The 20,942-nt window shown below is 43.4% G+C and overlaps 1 protein-coding gene across 1 annotated transcript in view; it reads left to right on the forward strand.

The window, feature by feature from the left end:
• exoc4 (exocyst complex component 4) overlaps positions 1 to 20,942 on the forward strand; it is a 266,766-nt gene that overhangs the window by 27,074 nt on the left and 218,750 nt on the right. The window contains exons 6-7 of the mRNA XM_033976073.2: positions 2,948 to 3,039; positions 4,538 to 4,692. Of these exons, the coding sequence (XP_033831964.1) occupies positions 2,948 to 3,039; positions 4,538 to 4,692 (247 nt within the window). The remainder of the gene's footprint in view (positions 1 to 2,947; positions 3,040 to 4,537; positions 4,693 to 20,942) is intronic.

Consider the following 20,942-nt stretch of genomic DNA (forward strand, 5'->3'; position numbering starts at 1 on the left):
GTCGTAGTAGCAGTTGTTGTAGTTGTAGTTGTCGTAGTTGTAGTAGTCGTAGTTGTAGTAGTCGTAGTTGTAGTAGTAGTTCTTGTAGTAGTAGTTGTAGTAGTTGTAGTAGTTCTTGTAATTGTTGTAGTAGTTCTTGTTGTTGTAGTTGTAGTTGTCGTAGTTGTAGTAGTCGTAGTTGTAGTAGTAGTTGTAGTAGTTGTAGTAGTTCTTGTAATTGTTGTAGTAGTAGTTCTTGTTGTAGTTGTTGTAGTAGTTGTAGTAGTAGTAGTAGTAGTTCTTGTAGTAGTAGTTGTAGTAGTTCTTGTAATTGTTATAGTAGTAGTTCTTGTCGTAGTAGCAGTTGTAGTAGTAGTAGTAGTAGTAGTAGTTGTATTTGACAGAGCAAAGTAAATACGTCTAGTTTCACCCTTCAAACCTTTCTCCAAAATACATCATGACGCCACCAATTTTTAAAGGTTAAAAAAAAAGGATTGTAGTTTTTTAAGATAAAAACTATGATTTATGTAATATTCTAGAGGCAGCGTTCTCAAAAATACTCCACAGTGCTGCTCGTGCGTCTGCATGTGTAGCGTAGCATAGCATCCATCAGTGCTCTTTTGCCATTTTGCATAATAACATTAGAGCACCTCATTTGTTGCTAGTAATTCTCATAATTATTGCGCAAACTACAGTTAGAATGGAGGAAATGAGGAAATAAACTCAAAGTCCATTACCTTGTCATAAACATTAACTCTCTTAACGCGCTTCCATGGGGAATTGGGACGCCCTATGTAATGAAAATTGGACCATCATTGGCGATTGCTACTCTCAATTTCGTTCTTAATGTAGCTGCGTCTTATGGAGGCGCTGCGGAGGAAAGCAGCTTGTGTAACAGCACAGGATAATTAAGGCTATGATTCATTTACATGTTAAATTATGAAAATATAAACATATAAATAATGATTCTGTTAATGAAATATGCTCAGGAAGTTGCCCAAATGTTAATTCAAATACAAAATAATTATTCAACTGTTTATTCTGATTAAATAAAAAGCTAAAGAAATAAACAATGATGCACCAACTTATATTTTAGGCCAATTTAAGATGCTCTACTGGATTTTTACCGTTTTAAAATCAAGAAAAACTGAACTAATTTGCAGTAATCCAAAGTTAAAGTTCTTATTTAACTTCATTCATTCTGCGTTTGTTCGAGCGTTTGTCCACTGATCCGAAGGTTTGCAGTTCAAATTAATGTAAACATCATTGGTTGAGCGGTCAGATCCACGAACCCACATGTTGGCGGTGCGATTCCAGCTCTTACAGATCAATGCTGTTGTTGTATCCTTGGGCAAGACACTTAATCCACCTTGCCTAGTGTCTGCGTACGCTGGTGTATGAGTGTGTCGTAAAGACTGACGGAGGAACCAAAGATACAGACTCGGGAAACGGTTCAACGGAGTTTATTTGCAGATATATGAACGTCAATGAAAGTAGACGGAGCAGACAGTTGGAGCAGGTCGTGGGTCGCTGGGGCGGAGGCTGGGGTGTTCGTAGCGGTCGTGGAGAGCTGGGTCGGAGACGGAGGCGCCGAGTGGCTCCAGGATCGCGGCGGATACACGGACGAATAAACCGGAGCATGACATGAAGAAAAAACGGAAAATGACAAGACGATCTGGCCCAGAGTGTCGGGTCCTTTGTCCTTTTGTACTCACAGGTGGAGGTGGTGCCAGAGTCTCCGCCCAGCTCCAGCCTCAAACACAGAAGAGAGGGGGAAAAACGGCACAGAGAGACAGAATGTGTGTTTCCTTAATGTAAAGTGATTTGAGTCTTGAAAGTAGAGACGCGCGATATAAAAATGTCACTTTTTACCATTCATTATAAGCGATTTTCACAACCAGAGTGACCAGAGTGGAGTTTTCACATCACTGTAATGCTAACAAACATCAGCATGCTAACACTGCACTTCCTAATTCTCGGAAAAATGATTTATAATTAGTTGCAAACAGCGAAAAAGCAGTTTTAAGGCTTATTTCTGTTTTATGTTCTAGACGCTACAGATGCGCAAGGAGGGTTCTGTCTGTTCTCTGTATTTGTCTGTCAGCATTTGAGTCGACGAGGTGGGACAACGGGTCTTTTGTCCCGGGCCACAGGGTCTTAGGTGCCCAGAATTGGACCCTCTTCCTTTTAATTTATATTAGAGGGGGCCCATGCGAGGTTTCTTGCCCCTAGCCCCTGAATTTCTGTCAACGGGCCTGTCTGTCTCCTCAAAACATGTGGGTTTTTAGCAACGGAGCGGTACTCGAGCCAACCACTGGGGACAGTAGTGAACACAACCCGAAAGTGGAAGCTAAACTTTAACAAAATAAATAAATGCTTCTCTCACCTCGTTTTCTTGGCTCTTTTCCAACAGATGTGATCTAAAAACTGGCACCTCCATGTTTTTGCTCTATTTCATCTGTTTTGGTTAATTCTCAAACTGACTTTTAGGGCCTCTGGTGGCTGTTTAAGAGAATGCAGCCTTAACATAATTAACATTTGCGAGTTTAAATGTAGTGATGGTTATTTTGCTTGAAAGATACAGATAAAAATGTTAAAAATGAGCCTTTATTTTGACCCTAAGAGCTGCTTTAATAATATATCAATACTGGGAAAAACAAATTTTGCTCAACTCCACAAAAATGGGATATAGGCACTTTAAAATCCTATGTACTTTAGTGAATGTGTACATTTTTATTGTACCCTATAGTACTTATTTGCATGTATGACGACCAGGCGATATTGTTATTTCTTTTCTTCTCTTATGTGGTGGAATAATAACCATGAAAACGATTGTGAACTTGGACAGGGTTTCTCGCATTAATTTGTACCAAAATGTGAACTTGCGTTGCAGTAATATCCGCTCGCATTAGTACGGCTCTGTTTTATGACTTGTTTTGTGCTAACGACTTTTGTTTTCTCTCCTCAGTTCAACAGGATGGCCGTGAGATGAACCAGGGAGATCCGCCTGAGGTCGACCCCGAGGAGAACAGTGCTGAGTTTATGGGCATCCTGATCAAGGTGAGGTTTTATGACAACTGTTTTATACTTTATTTAAGGAATTTGGACCATTTTATAACAAAAACAAATGTTGTAGTTGTCGTAGAGTTGTTGTAGTTGTAGTTATAGTAGTACTTGTAGTAATTGTTGTTGTTGTTGTAGTAGGAGTAGTCGTTGTTGTTGTACTAGTTGTAGTAGTAGTTGTTGTAGTAGCACTAGTTGTTCTTGTAGTAGTAGTAGTAGTTGTTGTAGTAGTTGTTGTTGCAGTTGTAGTTGTAGTAGTTGTTGCAGTTGTAGTAGTCATTGCAGTTGTAGTAGTAGTAGTAGTAGTAGTTGTTGCAGTTGTAGTAGTAGTAGTAGTCGTTGCAGTTGTAGTAGTTGTTGTTGTTGTAGTTGTAGTAGTTGTAGTTGTAGTAGTTGTTGCAGTTGTAGTAGTAGTTGTTGTAGTTGTAGTAGTTGTTGTAGTTGTAGTAGTTGTTGCAGTTGTAGTTGTAGTAGTAGTAGTTGTTGTTGTAGTTGTAGTAGTTGTTGCAGTTGTAGTTGTAGTAGTAGTAGTTGTTGTTGTAGTTGTAGTAGTTGTTGCAGTTGTAGTAGTAGTTGTTGTTGTAGTTGTTGTAGTTGTAGTAGTCGTTGCAGTTGTAGTTGTAGTAGTAGTAGTTGTAGTTGTAGTAGTAGTAGTAGTAGTTGTAGTAGTTGTTGTAGTAGTTTATTTCGTCTTACCTTAAACTCAAACGGGGCTTAATACAAAACACATGCTCTGAAACAACAACAGAACATTTATTTAGTTCTAATTATAAAAACAAGCAGGTAGCAGCAGTAAAAGTTGCATTTACTTTCTCTTAACTTCATGTTATAAAACTGAAGAAAAAATATTTTAACTTAATGAAATAAATGTCAAATATATGTTTGTATTAAGTATAATAAAAAAGACTTTTAGGAATGCGTTCACATGATTTGATGATTTTGTCCTGGTTTGAGGCCAGTTTAGACGAGGTTTGGTCTCGTTCTAGTCCAAGTTTAGTTTCAAATTTAGTCCCAGTTTAGTCCTAGTTTTGATATTGTTTATGTGTGAACGTTTTTTGACCCAATTGTTGGATTTAATTGTTATTTACCCAGCGAGTTTGTTTGAATTTAAAGTTAAAGTTCAACATTATGGGACGTTCTGGGCCAAAATCGGTCTGTAAATGGCCTCATTACGTCCAGTTAAAGGCCCAACTACGATATCGGCTGAACGATATCATGGAATCGATACCTGATGAAGCAAATTTTCCTGGATTGGCACCGATATTTACTACCAGCATCCTTATTAGAGACCATAATATCTGTGTACTCAAGTGTACTATAATCCCAAAACACTACAGAGCACGGAGGTTCCTGGTTTGTTCATTCTTTGTGAAATTCCCATGTTTTTCCAATATTTTCTTTTTCATTGCTCCCATGAGAAAGTAAATAAATGGTTTGATTAGTTTTCAAACATTTGTGATTTCATTGCTCTATTTGTTTTGTAACATTTTTATAGGCTCTGGCCAAACTGAAGAAAATCCCAGAGACCATCAAAGCCATAATGGAGCGACTGGAGCCAGAGCTGAAGCAGATCGTCAAGAGGTCGACCACTCAGATCGCCGACCACGCCTACCAGAAAGGAGAGAGCGTCGCACAGGAGAGTCAGCCCAGGTGAGAGAGAGAGGGGGAGGGAGGGGAGGGAGAGGAGGGAGGGAGAGAGCAATCCACAGGAGAGTCAGCCCAGGTAAGAGAGAGAGAGGGAGGGAGAGGAGGGAGGGAGAGGAGGGGGAGAGCATCGCACAGGAGAGTCAGCCCAGGTAAGAGAGAGAGAGGGGGAGGGAGGGGAGGGAGGGAGGGATGGAGGGAGAGAGCGTCGCACAGGAGAGTCAGCCCAGGTAAGAGAGAGAGGGGGAGGGAGGGGAGGGAGGGAGGGAGAGAGCAATCCACAGGAGAGTCAGCCAGGTAAGAGAGAGAGAGGGGGAGGGAGGGGAGGGAGAGGAGGGAGGGAGAGAGCGTCGCACAGGAGAGTCAGCCCAGGTAAGAGAGAGAGGGGGGAGGGAGAGGAGGGAGGGAGAGGAGGGAGAGAGCATCGCACAGGAGAGTCAGCCCAGGTAAGAGAGAGGGGGGGGGGGAGAGGAGGGAGAGAGAGGAGGGAGAGAGAGGAGGGAGAGAGCGTCGCACAGGAGAGTCAGCCCAGGTAAAGGAGAGAGGAGGAGAGGAAGGGGAGGGAGGGAGAGGAGGGAGAGAGAGAGCATTGCACAGGAGAGTCAGCCCAGGTAAGAGAGAGGGGGAGGGAGGGGAGGGAGAGAAAGAGAGGGGGGGAGAGCCTCGCACAGGAGAGTCAGCCCCGGTAAGAGAGAGAGGGGGAGGGAAGGGAGGGAGGGGAGGGAGGGGAGGGAGGGGAGGGAGGGGAGGGAGGGGGAGAGGGAGAGAGTGTCGCACAGGAGAGTCAGCCCAGGTAAGAGAGAGAGGGGGAGAGAGGGGAGAGAGGGGGAGAGCCTCGCACAGGAAAGCCAGCCCAGATAAAGGAGAGGAGGAGGGAGGGGAGAGAGGAGATAGAGGGGAGATAGAGGGGAGATAGAGGGGAGATAGAGGGGAGATAGAGGGGAGATAGAGGGGAGATAGAGGGGAGAGAGAGGGGAGAGAGAGGGGAGAGAGAGGGGAGAGAGAGGGGAGAGAGAGACAGGGGGCAGTAGAGCCAGCCCAGGTAAAGGAGAGCTGGAGGGAGAGGAGAGAGAGGGGAGAGAATGTGTTAGGGGTCAGGAGAGCCAGCCCAGGTAAAAGAGGGTGGATGGAGAGGTGGATGAAGAGGGGTAAAGAAGTATCACAAAAGAAGAAGAGGGGAAAGAGAGAGAGCGGAGGGGACGAGAGCAAAGTGGGCAGCACGGGTACAGCAAAGAAGATGGGGAGATGCGAGAGAGAGAGGCACATGAAAGGAGAGAGGTGAGAAAAAGGGGAAAGAGGGGACACGAAAATGTGGAACACGAGATAGAGAGGGGGGAGAGCGTGGCGATAGAGAGCGAGGCTAGGTAAAGGAGGGAGAAGGGAATGTAGAGGGACATATGGGCAGAGGAGATGGTGAAAAAGAGGAGGGGAGAGGGAGAGCGAAGGGAGGAGGAGAGGAGAGGGGGTGGGTGAGGTGGCCAGACACTAGACGTGATAGCATAAGGCGCTTTTCCACTTGAGTGCTACAGAGCAGAATGGGGCGGGCCGAGGGTATTTCCATTACAGAGTTCAGTCTATTATTCCCTATAAATGTAGCATAGCATTTTATAGCCTCCACACAACACGCAAAATTTACACTATTTTTAAGTTAGCCCAGTCTTTTTATCACCACGAAATCACTCACTTATTATTCTATGTAGTAGTTTCACAGCGGGTGTGTACAGCGGGTTTGTAAAAGTATCGAAAAGCAGAAACTAATCGATACTAAAACTAGACTCTCGTTTGAGCAGGTATCGATACTAAAAAAAGTCACATTCACGGGACAAAAATGACCCTTTTCTGAATAGTTTTAAAATGATCTAAAGGCCACATGGGAATATAAAAGAAAATACGACCATTTAATATCGAAATTCACATTCTGTTGGTCTAAATCAGGCGCGTCAAACACATTTTCACCGAGGGTCACGTCACCAAAATGGCTGCTCTCAAAGGGCCAGACGTAAAATAAATCTAAATCTGTAGTTATTACTTATTCAAGTTACAAAAAAAATTGCATATACATTTTCCTAGATGTAAAATTTGGCTGTGTAACTGTATCTCTTGATAAAATGACATTTTAAGACCATCATATCTTTTAATTTACCCTGTCGAGGGGCCATGTAAAATGATGTGAAGGGCCACATTTGGCACGCGGGCCTTGAGTTTGACACGTGGTCTAAGGAAAGAGTGTTATCGGAATCGGTAATGAGTATTTAGTCTATCCCTTAGTATCGTAACCGAGAATTAAATTTTTGTAACACTAATTCAAATATTTAAATGAATCTCTGTATGTCTTTTCTATGTTCATATGTATTTAAAAGGCTTCACTGGCGCCAATTCACTTTCTATTGAAAAACCGTCGCCTCTTTCTCTGTACCTGCTGCTGTCAGACTCGTCGTTTCGGACTTAAAATGTTCGTATTAACCCGCTCTACATGATCCTCGTGTTTTTTTGTTTTTTTTATATTATTTATTTATAACTTTTCTTACTTTTTTTACATACAACATGAAACACACAAACGAACAGTACAGGTTACAGGCTGGTCTAGAAAACATCTATATAAAATATTCCAATCCAGGATCCATAAAAGTGTGTAGTGGTTCAAGTCCAAAGTGGTTGTCCATTTGAGTCTATTTGAGATTTAAGTCCAATTGCTTCCAGTGGCTTCTTCCATCTGTCCATGAAGAGCTGAGAATTTCCATCAATATAATATCCAAGTTTGATCATAGACAAGAGGTCAGACATCAGAGATTTCCACAGGGAAACAGAGGGAGGATCATCACCCACCCACTTTACCATAATGCTCTTCCTAGCCATCATTAAGAATGATTGAACAATATGCTCATGTTGTGCCAGTGAAGGAGGGATAAGTCCCAGTAAACACATCATTGGGTTTCCTGCCACCTGCTGACCTATAGCTTTACTAATATTGGCACAGACTTCATTCCAAAATGTTTGGATGTAAGCACATTCCCATAAACAGTGGTACCTCGTGCCCACATGAATTTTACACTTTTGACAATTTGGCGATGTACCCACATTGTACTTACTATAAATATTTGGAGAAATATATACATTATGCAGAATATTGTACTGCAGTTCTTTAAACCTATTACAAATGGAGATTTTAGATGGCAAGGTTAGGATTTTATCCCATTGCTGTGAATCAACTTCACTTTTAAGCAAAATTCCCCAAGATTTTCTTAACCATGCCAATTTATCCACACTGAGGGAATATATTTCCAAATAAAACTTAGATATAAAATGCTTATGCTCTTTATTATTAATGAGAAATACCTCCAGATGATACAACTCTGGTGTAAGCTTAAGAGATTTAGCTTTTTGCTGTACATAATGCCTTAATTGCAAATATTTATAGAAATCTTTATTTGGTAAAGAATATTGAGATTTCAGGAATTCAAAAGATTTGAATTCTCCCCTTGTAAAGAGATCAAAAAACCTATGAATCCCAGCAATGTGCCATCCTGTAAAACTTGTTCCTATAGTTTGTGGCAATAGGTCCTGATTATTTATCAAAGTCGATAAAATGTGGAATGGCTGATTACTTTTAAACAGTTTTCTTAGTCTTCCCCACGCCCATAGGGCATTATAGAGTAGAGGATTACCTTTAACTGTATCTGTTACACTGTTTAGTTTGCTCCCCAACAAGTTGACAGGTGATGATGGTTTGCACAAAACAACCTCAATATTCAACCAGGGCAGGACTGCATTTTCATGTATCCAGACAGAAATAATCCTAGCTTGCATTGAAAGGACATAATACTCTACATTAGGTAGGCCCCATCCTCCTTGTTCTTTGGGCAACTGAAGTGTCTCTAACTTGAGTTTCGGTTTCCTTCCTGCCCAAATAAAGTCCACCATTGCTTTGTTAATTACTTTTATATCTTCAGACTTTAAAATCACAAAGAGCATACTAGTAGGGTACAATATTTTGGGTAGGATAATCATTTTTATAAGATTAATTCGTCCCAGGAATGAGATTGGTAGAGCCTTCCATCTTGTCAACATCTCACTAAGACCCACAATCATTCCATTAATGTTTTCTTTGTATAAAAGACTCAATGTTGGTGTAACCTTAACTCCCAGGTATATAAAACCTGACGGCTCCCAGCGAAAGGGCTTAACATATTTAGGCTCAACATTTCCTGAATCTGCCAGAGTCATAATAACAGATTTATCAAAGTTCACTTTGTATCCGGATATAAGGCCAAACTCTTCGACACAGCTAATCAGTACTGGTAGAGATTTAGAAGGATCAGTCAATGTCAGAAGGATGTCATCTGCATACAACAGTATTTTATGTTCTTTATCCCCAATTGTGACCCCATGAAGATTTGGATTTTGTCTAATGGCCATAGCCAGGGGTTCAATGGCCAAAGCGAAGAGTAATGGTGACAAGGGGCTGCCCTGAGCTGTACCCCTGCCTAGTTCAAAAGGAGGGGACAGCAGGCCATTAGTTAAAACAGAGGCCGCTGGTGCTTTGTATAGTAATTTGATCCAATTCACAAAATTTGGTCCAAAGCCGAATCTTCCCATTATTTCAAAGACATACTCCCATTCAATTCTATCAAACGCCTTTTCGGCATCCATAGAAACTACCGCACCAGGCATTTTATTACAGTTAAGAAAGTGAATAATATTGAACAGGCGCCTCGTATTATAGTAAGAGTTTCTGCCCTTAATGAAACCTGTTTGATCAGCTTCCACTAATGAACACATTACTTTCTCCAACCTGAGAGCAAGAATTTTTGAAAGTATTTTATTATCAACACCAAGAAGGCTGATGGGTCTGTATGATGAACATAATTCTACATTTTTACTCTTTTTAGGTATAAGTGTAATGTTAGCCTGATACATAGATTTAGGGAGCCTGGCTTCTTCAAAAGATTTATTATAAACTCTAAGTAATAAGCTGCCTATTTTCGCCTTCATGGTTTTAAAAAACTCTACTGGAAAGCCGTCAGGCCCAGGACATTTCCCAGACTGAAGTGTAGATATTGCTTTGTCCACCTCTAGCTGAGTTATAGGTGACTCCAACATATTAAGTTGACTATCAGATAGCTTGGGAAATTCCAGGTTATCCAGAAAAAAACCTGATTTAAGCCTTGAAGTGTCACTCTCAGAACTATACAATTTTATGTAAAAATCTCTGAAGCTTGTGTTAATCTCTCTGTTTCCTACACACCTCACGTTATTAGAGTCCATAATTGCTGTTATAAAAGTATTTGAAGGAGCATTTCTTGCAATACGAGCTAGAAAACGGTTGGGCTTATTAGCTGATTCATACATCCTATGTTTGGCAAACTGAATATCTTTTTCAGCCTTACGTGTTATTAAGTTAGTCAAAGTTGTTCTAATCACTTTGAGCTCAGTTAGTGTTTCAGATGACTGTGTTTCATAATAGTGTTTCTCTAGTTGTTTTAAGGTGTTTTCCAGTTCCAGTTGTCTTGCTAAACTTTCTTTTTTCTTATTAGCTGTAAACGAGAGAATCATACCTCTCATATAAGCCTTATAGCAGTCCCACAAGGTTCTTGAGTCAATCCCTTCATTATCGTTGCACTCTAGAAACAATGTTGTTTGCTCTGTTATGAATTTCACAAATGTATCATCTAAAAAGAGCAGTGTATTCATTCTCCAGGACACAGATCGCTCGATAACCCGCAAGGGCTGCATACTGAGGAATACAGGGGCATGATCAGAGAGACCCAAAGGGCCTATAGCTACCTGTTCAACCAGTTGACATATACGTTTTGATAGGAAAATATAATCTATACGGGATGCCGACATATGAGGATATGAATGGAAAGTAAAATGTTTCAGGAGTGGATTATGATGCCGCCAAATATCAACGAGATCTACTTCATTAAGAATTTGCAAAAGTGCTTTAGAATTCCTAGTTAAAGTAGATTGTGGAGGAAGTCTGTCCAACTCTGGGGACAACACACAGTTAAAGTCCCCTGCCAGTATTACATTATCACATTCCATGTCCATCAATTGCCCAAGTAACACTGTATAAAACTCCTCATCCTGTATGTTTGGGGCATAAACATTACCAAGAAGAACATTTTCCCCATATAACACACCTTTTACAAAAATATACCTTCCTTCTTTGTCCTTATGGGTAACTATAGCAGTAAATGGGAGGTTCTTATGTATTAAGGTTAAGACACCTCTTTTATTTGTAGAGTAAGATGAATAGAAAACTTGACCCACCCATTCTCTGCAGTACTTCCTATGCTCGTCATCAGTAAGATGAGTTTCTTGCAGGAAAGCAATTTGGACTGAATCTTTTTTCAAGGTATTCAGAATGGACTTTTTCTTAACAACATTATTGGACCCCTTTACATTCCAAGTGGTTACCTTTAGTGACATATTAAATATAATTTATGTAAATATTGTTTGTTTTTTTTGTTTGTTTTTTTTGTTTGTTTTTTAACCTGCCAAATATACAATAAACCAGCCTGCAACCCCAAACCTAAACTCCACAGAACTAGTACCAGGCAAAACCTCAACACAAGGCCTGGACCAAACAACCCTCTCATAAGAGATGAGATAAAAAAAAAAAAAATAAAAAAATATATATATAATAATAATTAATAACAATAATAAAATAACAAATATGAAAACAAAACAAAAACCAAAAGCAACGAACTAGGTGTACCCTACTCCAAAGTACAGCTATAAGGGGAATTCTAAAACACCCCGCACCGGATAAAATCAAGCATACACATAGTGGCTCGTTAATAATCAACTAATGCTACAGTAATAAGCCTCAGGAATCGATTTGCGTTGTAAGTATGAATCGTTGCACCTCCATTTATTTGGTTCCCGGCAGGTTCATCACGTAGTCCTTCATCTCCTTTGTGGTCTTGAGGGAGAGACTGGAGCCATCGGGGTTGAATATCTTGACAATAGCTGGATACAAAAAGGAATATCTGACCCCCGCGTCTCGGAGCGCTCTCCGTGCATCAGCGGACTCCTGTCTCTTCTTCGCCACGGCCGCTGAGAAATCCTGGTAGAAGGACACTGTACCTGTTGCCGTCACCACGTTACCTTTCGCCCTCGCAGCACGGAGAATCCTCTGCGCATCAGCATAATAGTGCAGCCGAACCAAGACAGCGCGCGGTCCCGCCGCGCCCGCACGTCTCAGCTGTGGGCCACTGCGGTGCGCTCTATCGACTACCATATCCCGCTGCAAGCCCAGGACCTCTGGTATCCACTTTTGAAAAAAAACCACTGGCGAAGCACCCTCCGCACCCTCTTGCAGCCCAATGATTCTTACGTTCTGCCTACGGCTCTGATTCTCAAAACTTTCCAGTCTCTCCAGTGCTCTCTGAAGCTGGGCCTCTAAAGCACTAATACGGGGCTCGCTCGTGACCGCGGCATCCTCCAGATCCGACACCCTCTGTTCCACCGTATCCATCCTCTCGATCAGACTGTCGAATTTACCAGAGAGCTCATTCAAAGGTTTCAGCTTGTCATCCAATATTTGGGATATATTAGCAGTAACCTTATCCACGATAGAATCGTTTTCCTCTCGATGGTCACTCGCTAGGCCTGCGTCCTCGGTGTCGCCCATGACCTCGTCCGCTTGGCTGTTGCTTGCTAACATGTCGTTACAGCTAGCTTTAGCCTTAGGTCCGCGTTTGCCCATTTCTCTCTTCTTACTTGTGCCAGATTGTTTGAAAAAGTCATCTAACGACATCACACACCCAGTGAGGCAATTTATATTCAAAACGAGTCAGAAATTCCTATTTAACAAGACATCCGGTGCAGAGCCGAAAAACACACGTCTACTCAGCTCGGCGCATCGCCGGAACCCCCCGATCCTCGTGTTTTTATTTCAGTATTTTGTCCGTAACTCAAGATATCAGGCGTCTTCTTTCACCAGCGTTAGCAACAGGTTTGATTGACAGCGTTGCTAAGCGTGTACTCGCTGCTAAACCAGCGGTGCAAGCGGGAAGAGTTGTTACCGTCAACAGCGTCACTCCGGATTGGCTCTTTGGTTGCTAGGATACTCGCAATCGGAATTCCAAATAAGGAACTCAGCTCTAAATTAGCCGCTGTAACCGCTAGCCTCGACGAGCTTCATTTGACCGGAGCGCTATACAGTTAGTCTCTGGTCATTTCCATATTCGTCCGCTTTCCGCTTGTCCAGCTTCGTCGCTAATGCGTAACCACGGCGATCGCTAATAGTAATAGTGTAAGTATCATGTTAAAACGTTCTCCCGTCTCGACGTGTGAAAACCGGCGAAGACCAGATCCGCCCCGGACCATGAAACCGGATCGTGCGCCGCCTTAAACCCAGACAAGTCATGGTTAAGCACGTCTCCTTTCCACACACAAACAATTTCACACCTGCCTCAGAGACCAGTGCATTTTAAAAGCAGTCACGTCACAGCTCGCAGACACGCCGGGAGAGGAGGAGGAGGAGAAGAGGAGGAGAGGAGAGGAGGAGAGGGGGAGAGGAGGGAGGAAAACCAGAGAGATAAGGAGGAGAAACGTGGGGGAAGAACGGGAGAGAGAGGAGAGAGTAAAGGGGAGTATTGAGAGGAAGAGATATACAGGGGAGAGAGGGAGACAAAAGGAGAGCGTGAAGGAAGGGGGAAGAGAAATAGAGAGGAGTGACAGTGGAAGGAGAGAGAGAAAAGGGGAGAAGAAAGGAGAGAGAGATGGGAACGTGAGTAGCAAAGGTGGGAAGGGAGAGACGGAGCGAAGAAGAGAGGGGGAGCAACAGAGAGAGGAGGAGAGTAGAGTAAATAGGCAAGGGAGGGAGAGGTGGTGAGAAAGGAAGAAAAATGAGAGAGATAAGGAGGAGAGGTGGAGGAGAGGTGGAGAAAGAATGGGAGAGAGAGTTGAGAATAAAGGGGAGTATTGAGAGGAAGAGATATACAGGGGAGAGAGGGAGACAAAATGAGAGCGTGAAGGAAGGGGGTAGAGAAGGGGGAAGAGAAAAAGGAGTGACAGTGGAAGGAGAGCGAGAAAAGGGGAGAAGAAAGGAGAGAGATGGGAACGTGAGTTGCAAAGGTGGGGAGGGAGAGACGGAGCGAAGAAGAGAGGAGGAGCAACAGAGAGATGAGGAGAGGAGGAGAGGAGAGTAAATAGGCGAGGGAGGGAGAGGCGGTGAGAAAGGAAGAAAAATGAGAGAGATAAGGAGGAGAGGTGGAGAAAGAATGGGAGAGAGAGTTGAGAGTAAAGGGGAGTATTGAGAGGAAGAGATATAGAGGAGAGAGAGGGAGGCAAAAGAACAGCGTGAAGGAGGAGGTAGAGAAGGGGGAAGAGGTATAGAGAGAACAGAGTAACAACAGAAGGAGAGAGAGAAGAGGGGAGAAGAAAGGAGAGCGAGAGATGGGAATGTGAGTTGCAGAGATGGGGAGGGAGAGAAATAGGAAATGGATTGGGAAAGGTGGAGAGGAGAGAGAGAGAAAAATAGGAGGAGAGGGAAGGAGAGATGTGAAAGTGAGCAACGGAGTGAAGAGGAGGAGGAGAGGAAGGTAGTAGTTGATAGCAAGAGGGAAAAGGGAAAGAGTGGGAGATAGGGAAGTGAGTAGCAGAGATGGGGAGAAAGAGATGGAGAAAGAGGAGGGGGGAATGGAGAGAAGAAGAGAGGGGGAGTGACGGAGAGATGAGGAGATGAAGAGGAGAGGAAGGTAGTAGGCAAAATGGAGGGAAGGAAAAGCAAAAGAGAATGACTGAGCTAGAAAGTGAGTAGTAGAGATGGAGAAAGAGGAGAGGGGAGAGAAGAAGAGAGAGAGATGAAAGTGAGCAACGGAGAGATGAGGAGGAGGAGAGTAGAGGCAGGTAGTAGTTAAGACATACAGAGAAAGAGAGGGAGATGGGAAAGGGAAAAAGGGAGAGAGATGGAAAAGTAAATAGCGGAGATGGGGAGGGAGTGATGGAGAAAGAGGAGAGAGGAAGAGAGATGGAAGCAATGGAGAGAGAAGGAGGAGAGAGAAGGAGGAGAGTAGAGGAAGGTAGTAGTTAAGACTGAGAGAGAGAGAGACATACAGAGAGAAGGAAAAGGGAAAGAGAGCGAGCTACGAATGTGAATAGCAGAGATGGCGAGGGAGAGATGGAGAAAGAGGAGAGGGGAGAGGAGAGACGAAGAGAGAAAGGGAAGCAATGGAGAGATGAGTAGAGGAGGGTAATAGAGAAAGAGAAGGAAAGGGAAGAGAGGGAGAGGAAGGAGAGAAGAGATGGGGAGGGAGAGATGGAGAAAGAGGAGAGGGGAGAGGAGAGATGAAGAGAGAGAGGGAAACAATGGAGAGATGAGGAGAGGAGGAGAATGAGGAGAGTAGAGGAAGGTAATAGTTAAGACAGACACAGAGAAAGAAAGAGAAAAGGGAAGAGAGTGAGAGAGAGATAGGAACGTGAATAGCAGAGATGGGGAGGGGGAGATAGAGAAAGAGGAGAGGGGAGAGGAGAGAAGAAGAGAGAGAGAGGGAAAAGGGAAGAGAGAGAGAAGGAGGAGAGCAGAGATGGGCAGGGAGAGATGGAGAAAGGAGAGGGAGGAGAAGAGAAGAGCAAGAGGTAAGCAACGGAGAGATGAGGAGGAGTAGAAGAAGGAGACTAGTGGAAGGTAATGGTTAAAACAGAGAGACACACAGAGAAAGAGAGACAATGGAAGAGAGCGAGAGAGAGATACGAAGGTGATTAGCAGAGATAGGGAGAGATGGAAAAAGAGGAGAAAAGAAGGCGAGAGAAGGAAGCAACAGGGAGAGAAGGAGGAGGAGGAGGAGGAGAGTAGAGGAAGGTAATAGTTAAGACAGAGAGACACAGAGAGACGGAAAGGAGAGAGAGAGGAGAGCAGACTAGCGAAAAGCACAAGTCTCAGTCCAGTGATCCTGAACCATTTAAGAGGAACGTCTTGTTTTCTGTCAGAGATGCTTCGCTCTGGCCTCGTCTGACGCACCTCTCCAGCTCCTCCTGCCCCGGTCTCGTCTGACCTGCTGTAATAGGCCACGGTGTAGCTCGTTCTCCACCCGCAAGCTCCACACACATCAGCTTAAAGTGGAGCTATTATGCAAAATCGACTTTTTAGACTTTTCGGAGTTTTTTTTTTTAACCGTGTTATAGTTAGCGGGATTCATGAATATTTCAGTAATGTTTATACAAGACGCCACTGCTCCGATTAATCCTCGTTTTCGCCTCCACCGGTACACCCCCACTGTGACGTCCAATTTTTTTTTATTTTTTACTATAAATAGCTGCAGATTACTCGTTAGCGTGACATGCTAGGAGGTGCTAACAGCTACACGCCTCTTTGTTGTGTCGATTTCTAAAGAGACGTCCGCTGCTATTGGACTTCTTTCTTTTATTAACTCGTTTCAGCTCAATATTGTGATTTAAAATGTCCAAAATCCACGCGTGTCATAGATTACAACCATAAACGAGCACAGATACAAGCGCGGTACGTCGTCTTTACGTTTACTTGTGTGCGGAGACCAACTGCTGTTCGCTATAACGTACCTCTGAAGAGAATAGCATTTGGCAAACACTTAAAGCGTTGGACGTGTTTGCGTTTGAATCCCCACACACCTCGCTCGTGTGTACACTTAATTTAAAGGAAGCACTGTTGCTATAGAAACGACAACCAGTGAGGCGCGACCAGGGAACGACTCGCATAAGGCGGGCGGCCAGATCTAGTATCTCACTGCAGCGTACAATGTGATGTAGGTGTTCTGGAGTGCAAAGTAATACAACCCGGATGACGATGCTCACGGCTACGTCCGGAATAAAGTGGAATCGTGGAAGTAGGTGAACCCGAGATGGCAGCGTATTGTACTTCCTCTATACGTGCTAGCTCCCCCCAACACGTGACATTAAAATCAGAGGGACAGATGCTAGAGCGGAGTTAGCGCGGGTTCAGAGCAGGGCTAGGCTAAATCTTACAAAGCTAACTATTAGGAGCATCGATGATTTAAACTGTTTTGTTTTTTTCTTTTTTTATTTAGGAAAAATAACAGTACAGTACAAAACAGAACAGATAGAGATAGAAACATGCAAAGGAGACAAAGAAAGACAGGAAAATGATAAACTTGGCGTAAAGCAAAGGACAAGAAACAGAAATAAAACAATGGTCAGAGCTTGGGGTTGGTTGAGGGAGTGGGGTCTTACAATGAGCTAATGTTTTATTATTTAACAGGAAAAAATGAATGAATGAGTGTAGTTATAAAGTTATTAACTAGTTTGGACATTCAGTTTCAGGGTTGAGTCTCCATTCTCTTATTTAGTTTTTCCTCTTTTCCTTTCGTTCCTTTTTCTTTTCTTTTTTTTTCCCCTTCTTGTTTAAAGGTTTGATTTGTGAAAATACAGAAGAAACCCTACAAAAGCCAATATCTGTGAAAGTTCTGGATGACAAATCAGAGGAACATGGGCAGTTTGAAGTCCTGAAAAATGCATTGTGCAGTACCAGGAGTGGCCACTAGTCGATCTCGCTCCTGGACAGAGGGGGAGTGTCTTATCCAGGTCTTCTTATCGAGCCATGGTGGATATCCAGGCTCAAAATAACTAACCTAACTAACCATAACTAACCTAGAACTCTAGCGAGGTACTGCATTCTTGGCACATCTTGGTTGTAGCTTTTAGACCGAGGAAATGTCTGGACCACAGAAGGGACCATCTGTTGCTCTGACTCGGTGATGGGGCTGGGAAAGGTTGGATTGCTGAAAATGAGCCATTACCTGAGCACTTTGGATCGATGATGAACACTGCAAGTCAGAAACAGGATCACCGCACAACTAGGCCCGTCACGAGAACAAATCTTGAAGCGAATATAGACGAGAAACCATAATATTGAAGCTAATTTCTGCCACTGATGTAACAATCCTGAAAAATGAGCTGTGATAAATGAAAACGTAACACTTAAGCACTCCGTTTGCATCTATAATGAGTCATATAAGTTATTAATCCAACTATTTACAGCTCATATCTTATTTTATTGCCAAAAACAAGAAGTTGACGGAGTTTTTTCATCACCGATACTGATTTATTTGGAATCCAGAGCAAACAGTTGATTATTTTCCACAAAAATACATGATTTGAGATTACAACTAATGTAAATACTGTCCATACTTTCACTTCTCCGCATAATTAAACTATAATAAGCAAAGATAGACATTATTTTTAGTCATCCACAGTCTTGTTTTTACTACTAACCCATAATGAAGCTGTGTAATCTTATTTTTTTTTAATGCCAGCATCGAACTAAAGCGTTAAAATAGAGGTTTACGCAGCGATAGTTGAGTCCAAACCAAGTATCGGCCAAGGCAGGAGCGTTAAGACCGATATTTCCCAGTAGCGCAAAGAAAAGGTGCACAAATTACTGTTCCATGTGTCAGATACTGAGCGATAAGTTGATATAGTCATTACGGACACAGGCCTAACCACAAGTACTGCATTTCTGGTGGTTTCTCTTTTGCCAAACCTTCTCAAATCCTTGTTTTTTTTTTCTCCTCCTTCTTCTTCCAAATTGCTTGTTCTTTTGCTAATCAACCCAGTCGCTGTGAACGCCTCGATGAAGACGTAATCAGTGCTCTCCTCTTCACCTGCGAGTGGTCGTAATGTTTTGGCTGATTGTTGCATTGTCTTTGGCGGTCACTCGGGGTTAGACGGGGACTTCGTATGCCCCCCGTCGCTCTCCCATCCCCCCCGGCTGCTCATCAGTACGGCTTCGATCCTGGAGGGGGGGAAAAAAAAAAAAAAAAAAGAACAGAGGAGACGGTATGGATTAAGATGGCGTCCACTTGGAGATAATGAGGAGGACGAGGCTGGAGGGACTTTTTTGTGATTGGGACGTACCTGTGCTTGGACCATCTCTGGCGAAAGTATTATTTCAAGCACAAATCATGAACGGGACATATTTCCATTTCACGAACGTATTTCCATTTGACTAAGATTCGCACGTGTTTTTTGGAAAGGGTCAAATTTAAAGCGGTTGTTGGCGGTTAAATTGTCCAAATTTTGGTTTTAGACATTGAGATGTAAAAGTATAGAGGGAGAGACTGTTATAAAGGAGAACGAGGGAGGAGGAGGAGAGTGGAAAGGGGTGGAGGAGAGTGAGAAAATAGGAGGAGAAAGAGGAGAGGGAAGGGGGAAGAAGGGAGAGACGGCTGTTGCAGGTGAAGTACTCAAAATTTTGTTTTTTTTAGATATTCAGATGTAAAAATATGGAAGAAGAATCTTGTAAGAAGAGAGAGAGGGAAAGAAAAGGAGAGCGTGAAGGAGGAGGGAGAGAAAGATGAAGGGGGAGAGAGGGAGGACAGAGAAGGAGGGGAAGACTCTTATAAAGGAGAACGAGGGAGAAGGAGAGGTGGAGAGAGATAAAAAAAAGCTGATGGAATGAAAGAGGGGAGATGGGGAGAGCGAAGATGAGGATGGGGAGAGAAAAGGGGGAGGACAGAGGAGATGGAGAGTAAAAAGAGGAAGAGAGAGGACAGGGGGTAGGAATGATGCCAAGGGAAAGTGAGAGAGAAAAAGAAGAAGAAATGAGGGATGTAAAGGGAGGAGGTTAGAGTGACAAGAGAAGGTTGAAAGAGGAGAAGAAGAGCGAGGGATATAAGAAATAGATAGGGAGAGGGAGAAAGAGAGGAGAGTGAGAAAATAGGAGGAGAAAGAGGAGAGGGAAGGGGGAAGAAGGGAGAGACGGCTGTTGCAGGTGAAGTACTCAAAATTTTGGTTTTAGACATTTAGATGTAAAAATATGGAAGAAGAATCTTGTAAGAAGAAGAAATGGAGAGCGTGAAGGAGGAGGGAGAGGACGATGAAGGGGGGAAGAGGGAGGACAGAGAAGGAGGTGGAGAGATAAAGAAAGCTGAAGAAATGAAAGAGGGGAGATGGGGGAGAGAAAGGAAGAAGAGATGGAGAGCAAAAAAGAGGAAGAGTTAGGACAGGGGGGTGAGAGCGATGCAAAGGGAAAGTGACAGAGGAGGAGGGAGAGAAAGATGAGGAGAAGAAATGGGAGATATAAAATATGGAGGGGAAGAATCTTTTAGAGGGAAAAGACGAAAAGAAAACATGAATTAGGAGGCGGAGAAAGGGGGATAAGATGGAAAGAAAGATAAAGAGGGGAGAGAGGGAGTTGAAGAGATATGTAAAAAAGCTGAAGAAATTAAAGAGGGGAGATGGGGAGAGTGAAGGTGAGGATGGGGAGAGAAAAGGGGGAGGACAGAAGAGATGGAGAGCAAAAGAGGAAGAGAGAGGACAGGGGGGTGAGAACGATGCAGAGGGAAAGTGACAGAATTATAGAGGAGGGAGAGAAAGATGGTGAGAAGAAATGGGGGATGTTGAGCAGGGAGAGAAAGGGAGGAGAATGGAGTGACAAGAGAAGGTTGAAAGAGGAGAAGGAGAGAGCGAGGGATATAGGAAATAGTTTGGGAGTAGGGAAAAGGACTAAAAATACAGAGAGGTAAAGAAAAAGAAAGAAAGAGGAGAGAAGGGGGGGAGAAGGGATAGCGGCAGTGGGCTAAATACTCCATTTTTTGGTTTTAGATGCTGCCTTTTTGTTTCAGGTTTTAAAGAGCCTTAGACCAGACAGTTCACCACAGGGGGTTTATCAAAAGTTTTATAAAAGAAATGTTCCAGGTGTCCCTATTTTTGACCCATTTTATCCTCACTAACAGTAAAAAGAGCCATATACTGTCAAATGTTTTTGTTCAAATACTAAAAGCGGTGCTTGAAAATCGGCAGAAAGCCAAAAAGTCTCATGTTTTATACTGATTCACAGGAGAGTTGAGAAGGGACCGCCCCAACTCTGTCTCTTTACCGCCCCAACTCGGTCTCTTTACCGCCCCAACTCGGTCTCTTTACCGCCCCAACTCGGTCTCTTTAGCACTCCAACTCGGTCTCTTTACCGCCCCAACTCGATCTCTTTACCGCCCCAACTCTGTCTCTTTACCGCCCCAACTCGGTCTCTTTACCGCCCCAACTCGGTCTCTTTACCGCCCCAACTCGGTCTCTTTACCGCCCCAACTCGGTCTCTTTAGCACTCCAACTCGGTCTCTTTACCGCCCCAACTCGGTCTCTTTACCGCCCCAACTCGGTCTCTTTACCGCCCCAACTCGGTCTCTTTACCGCCCCAACTCGGTCTCTTTACCGCCCCAACTCGGTCTCTTTACCGCCCCAACTCGGTCTCTTTACCGCCCCAACTCGGTCTCTTTACCGCCCCAACTCGGTCTCTTTACCGCCCCAACTCGGTC

The sequence above is a fragment of the Periophthalmus magnuspinnatus genome, chromosome 12 (assembly GCF_009829125.3).
Source record: "Periophthalmus magnuspinnatus isolate fPerMag1 chromosome 12, fPerMag1.2.pri, whole genome shotgun sequence".
In the NCBI taxonomy this organism is placed as follows: Eukaryota; Metazoa; Chordata; class Actinopteri; order Gobiiformes; family Gobiidae; genus Periophthalmus; species Periophthalmus magnuspinnatus.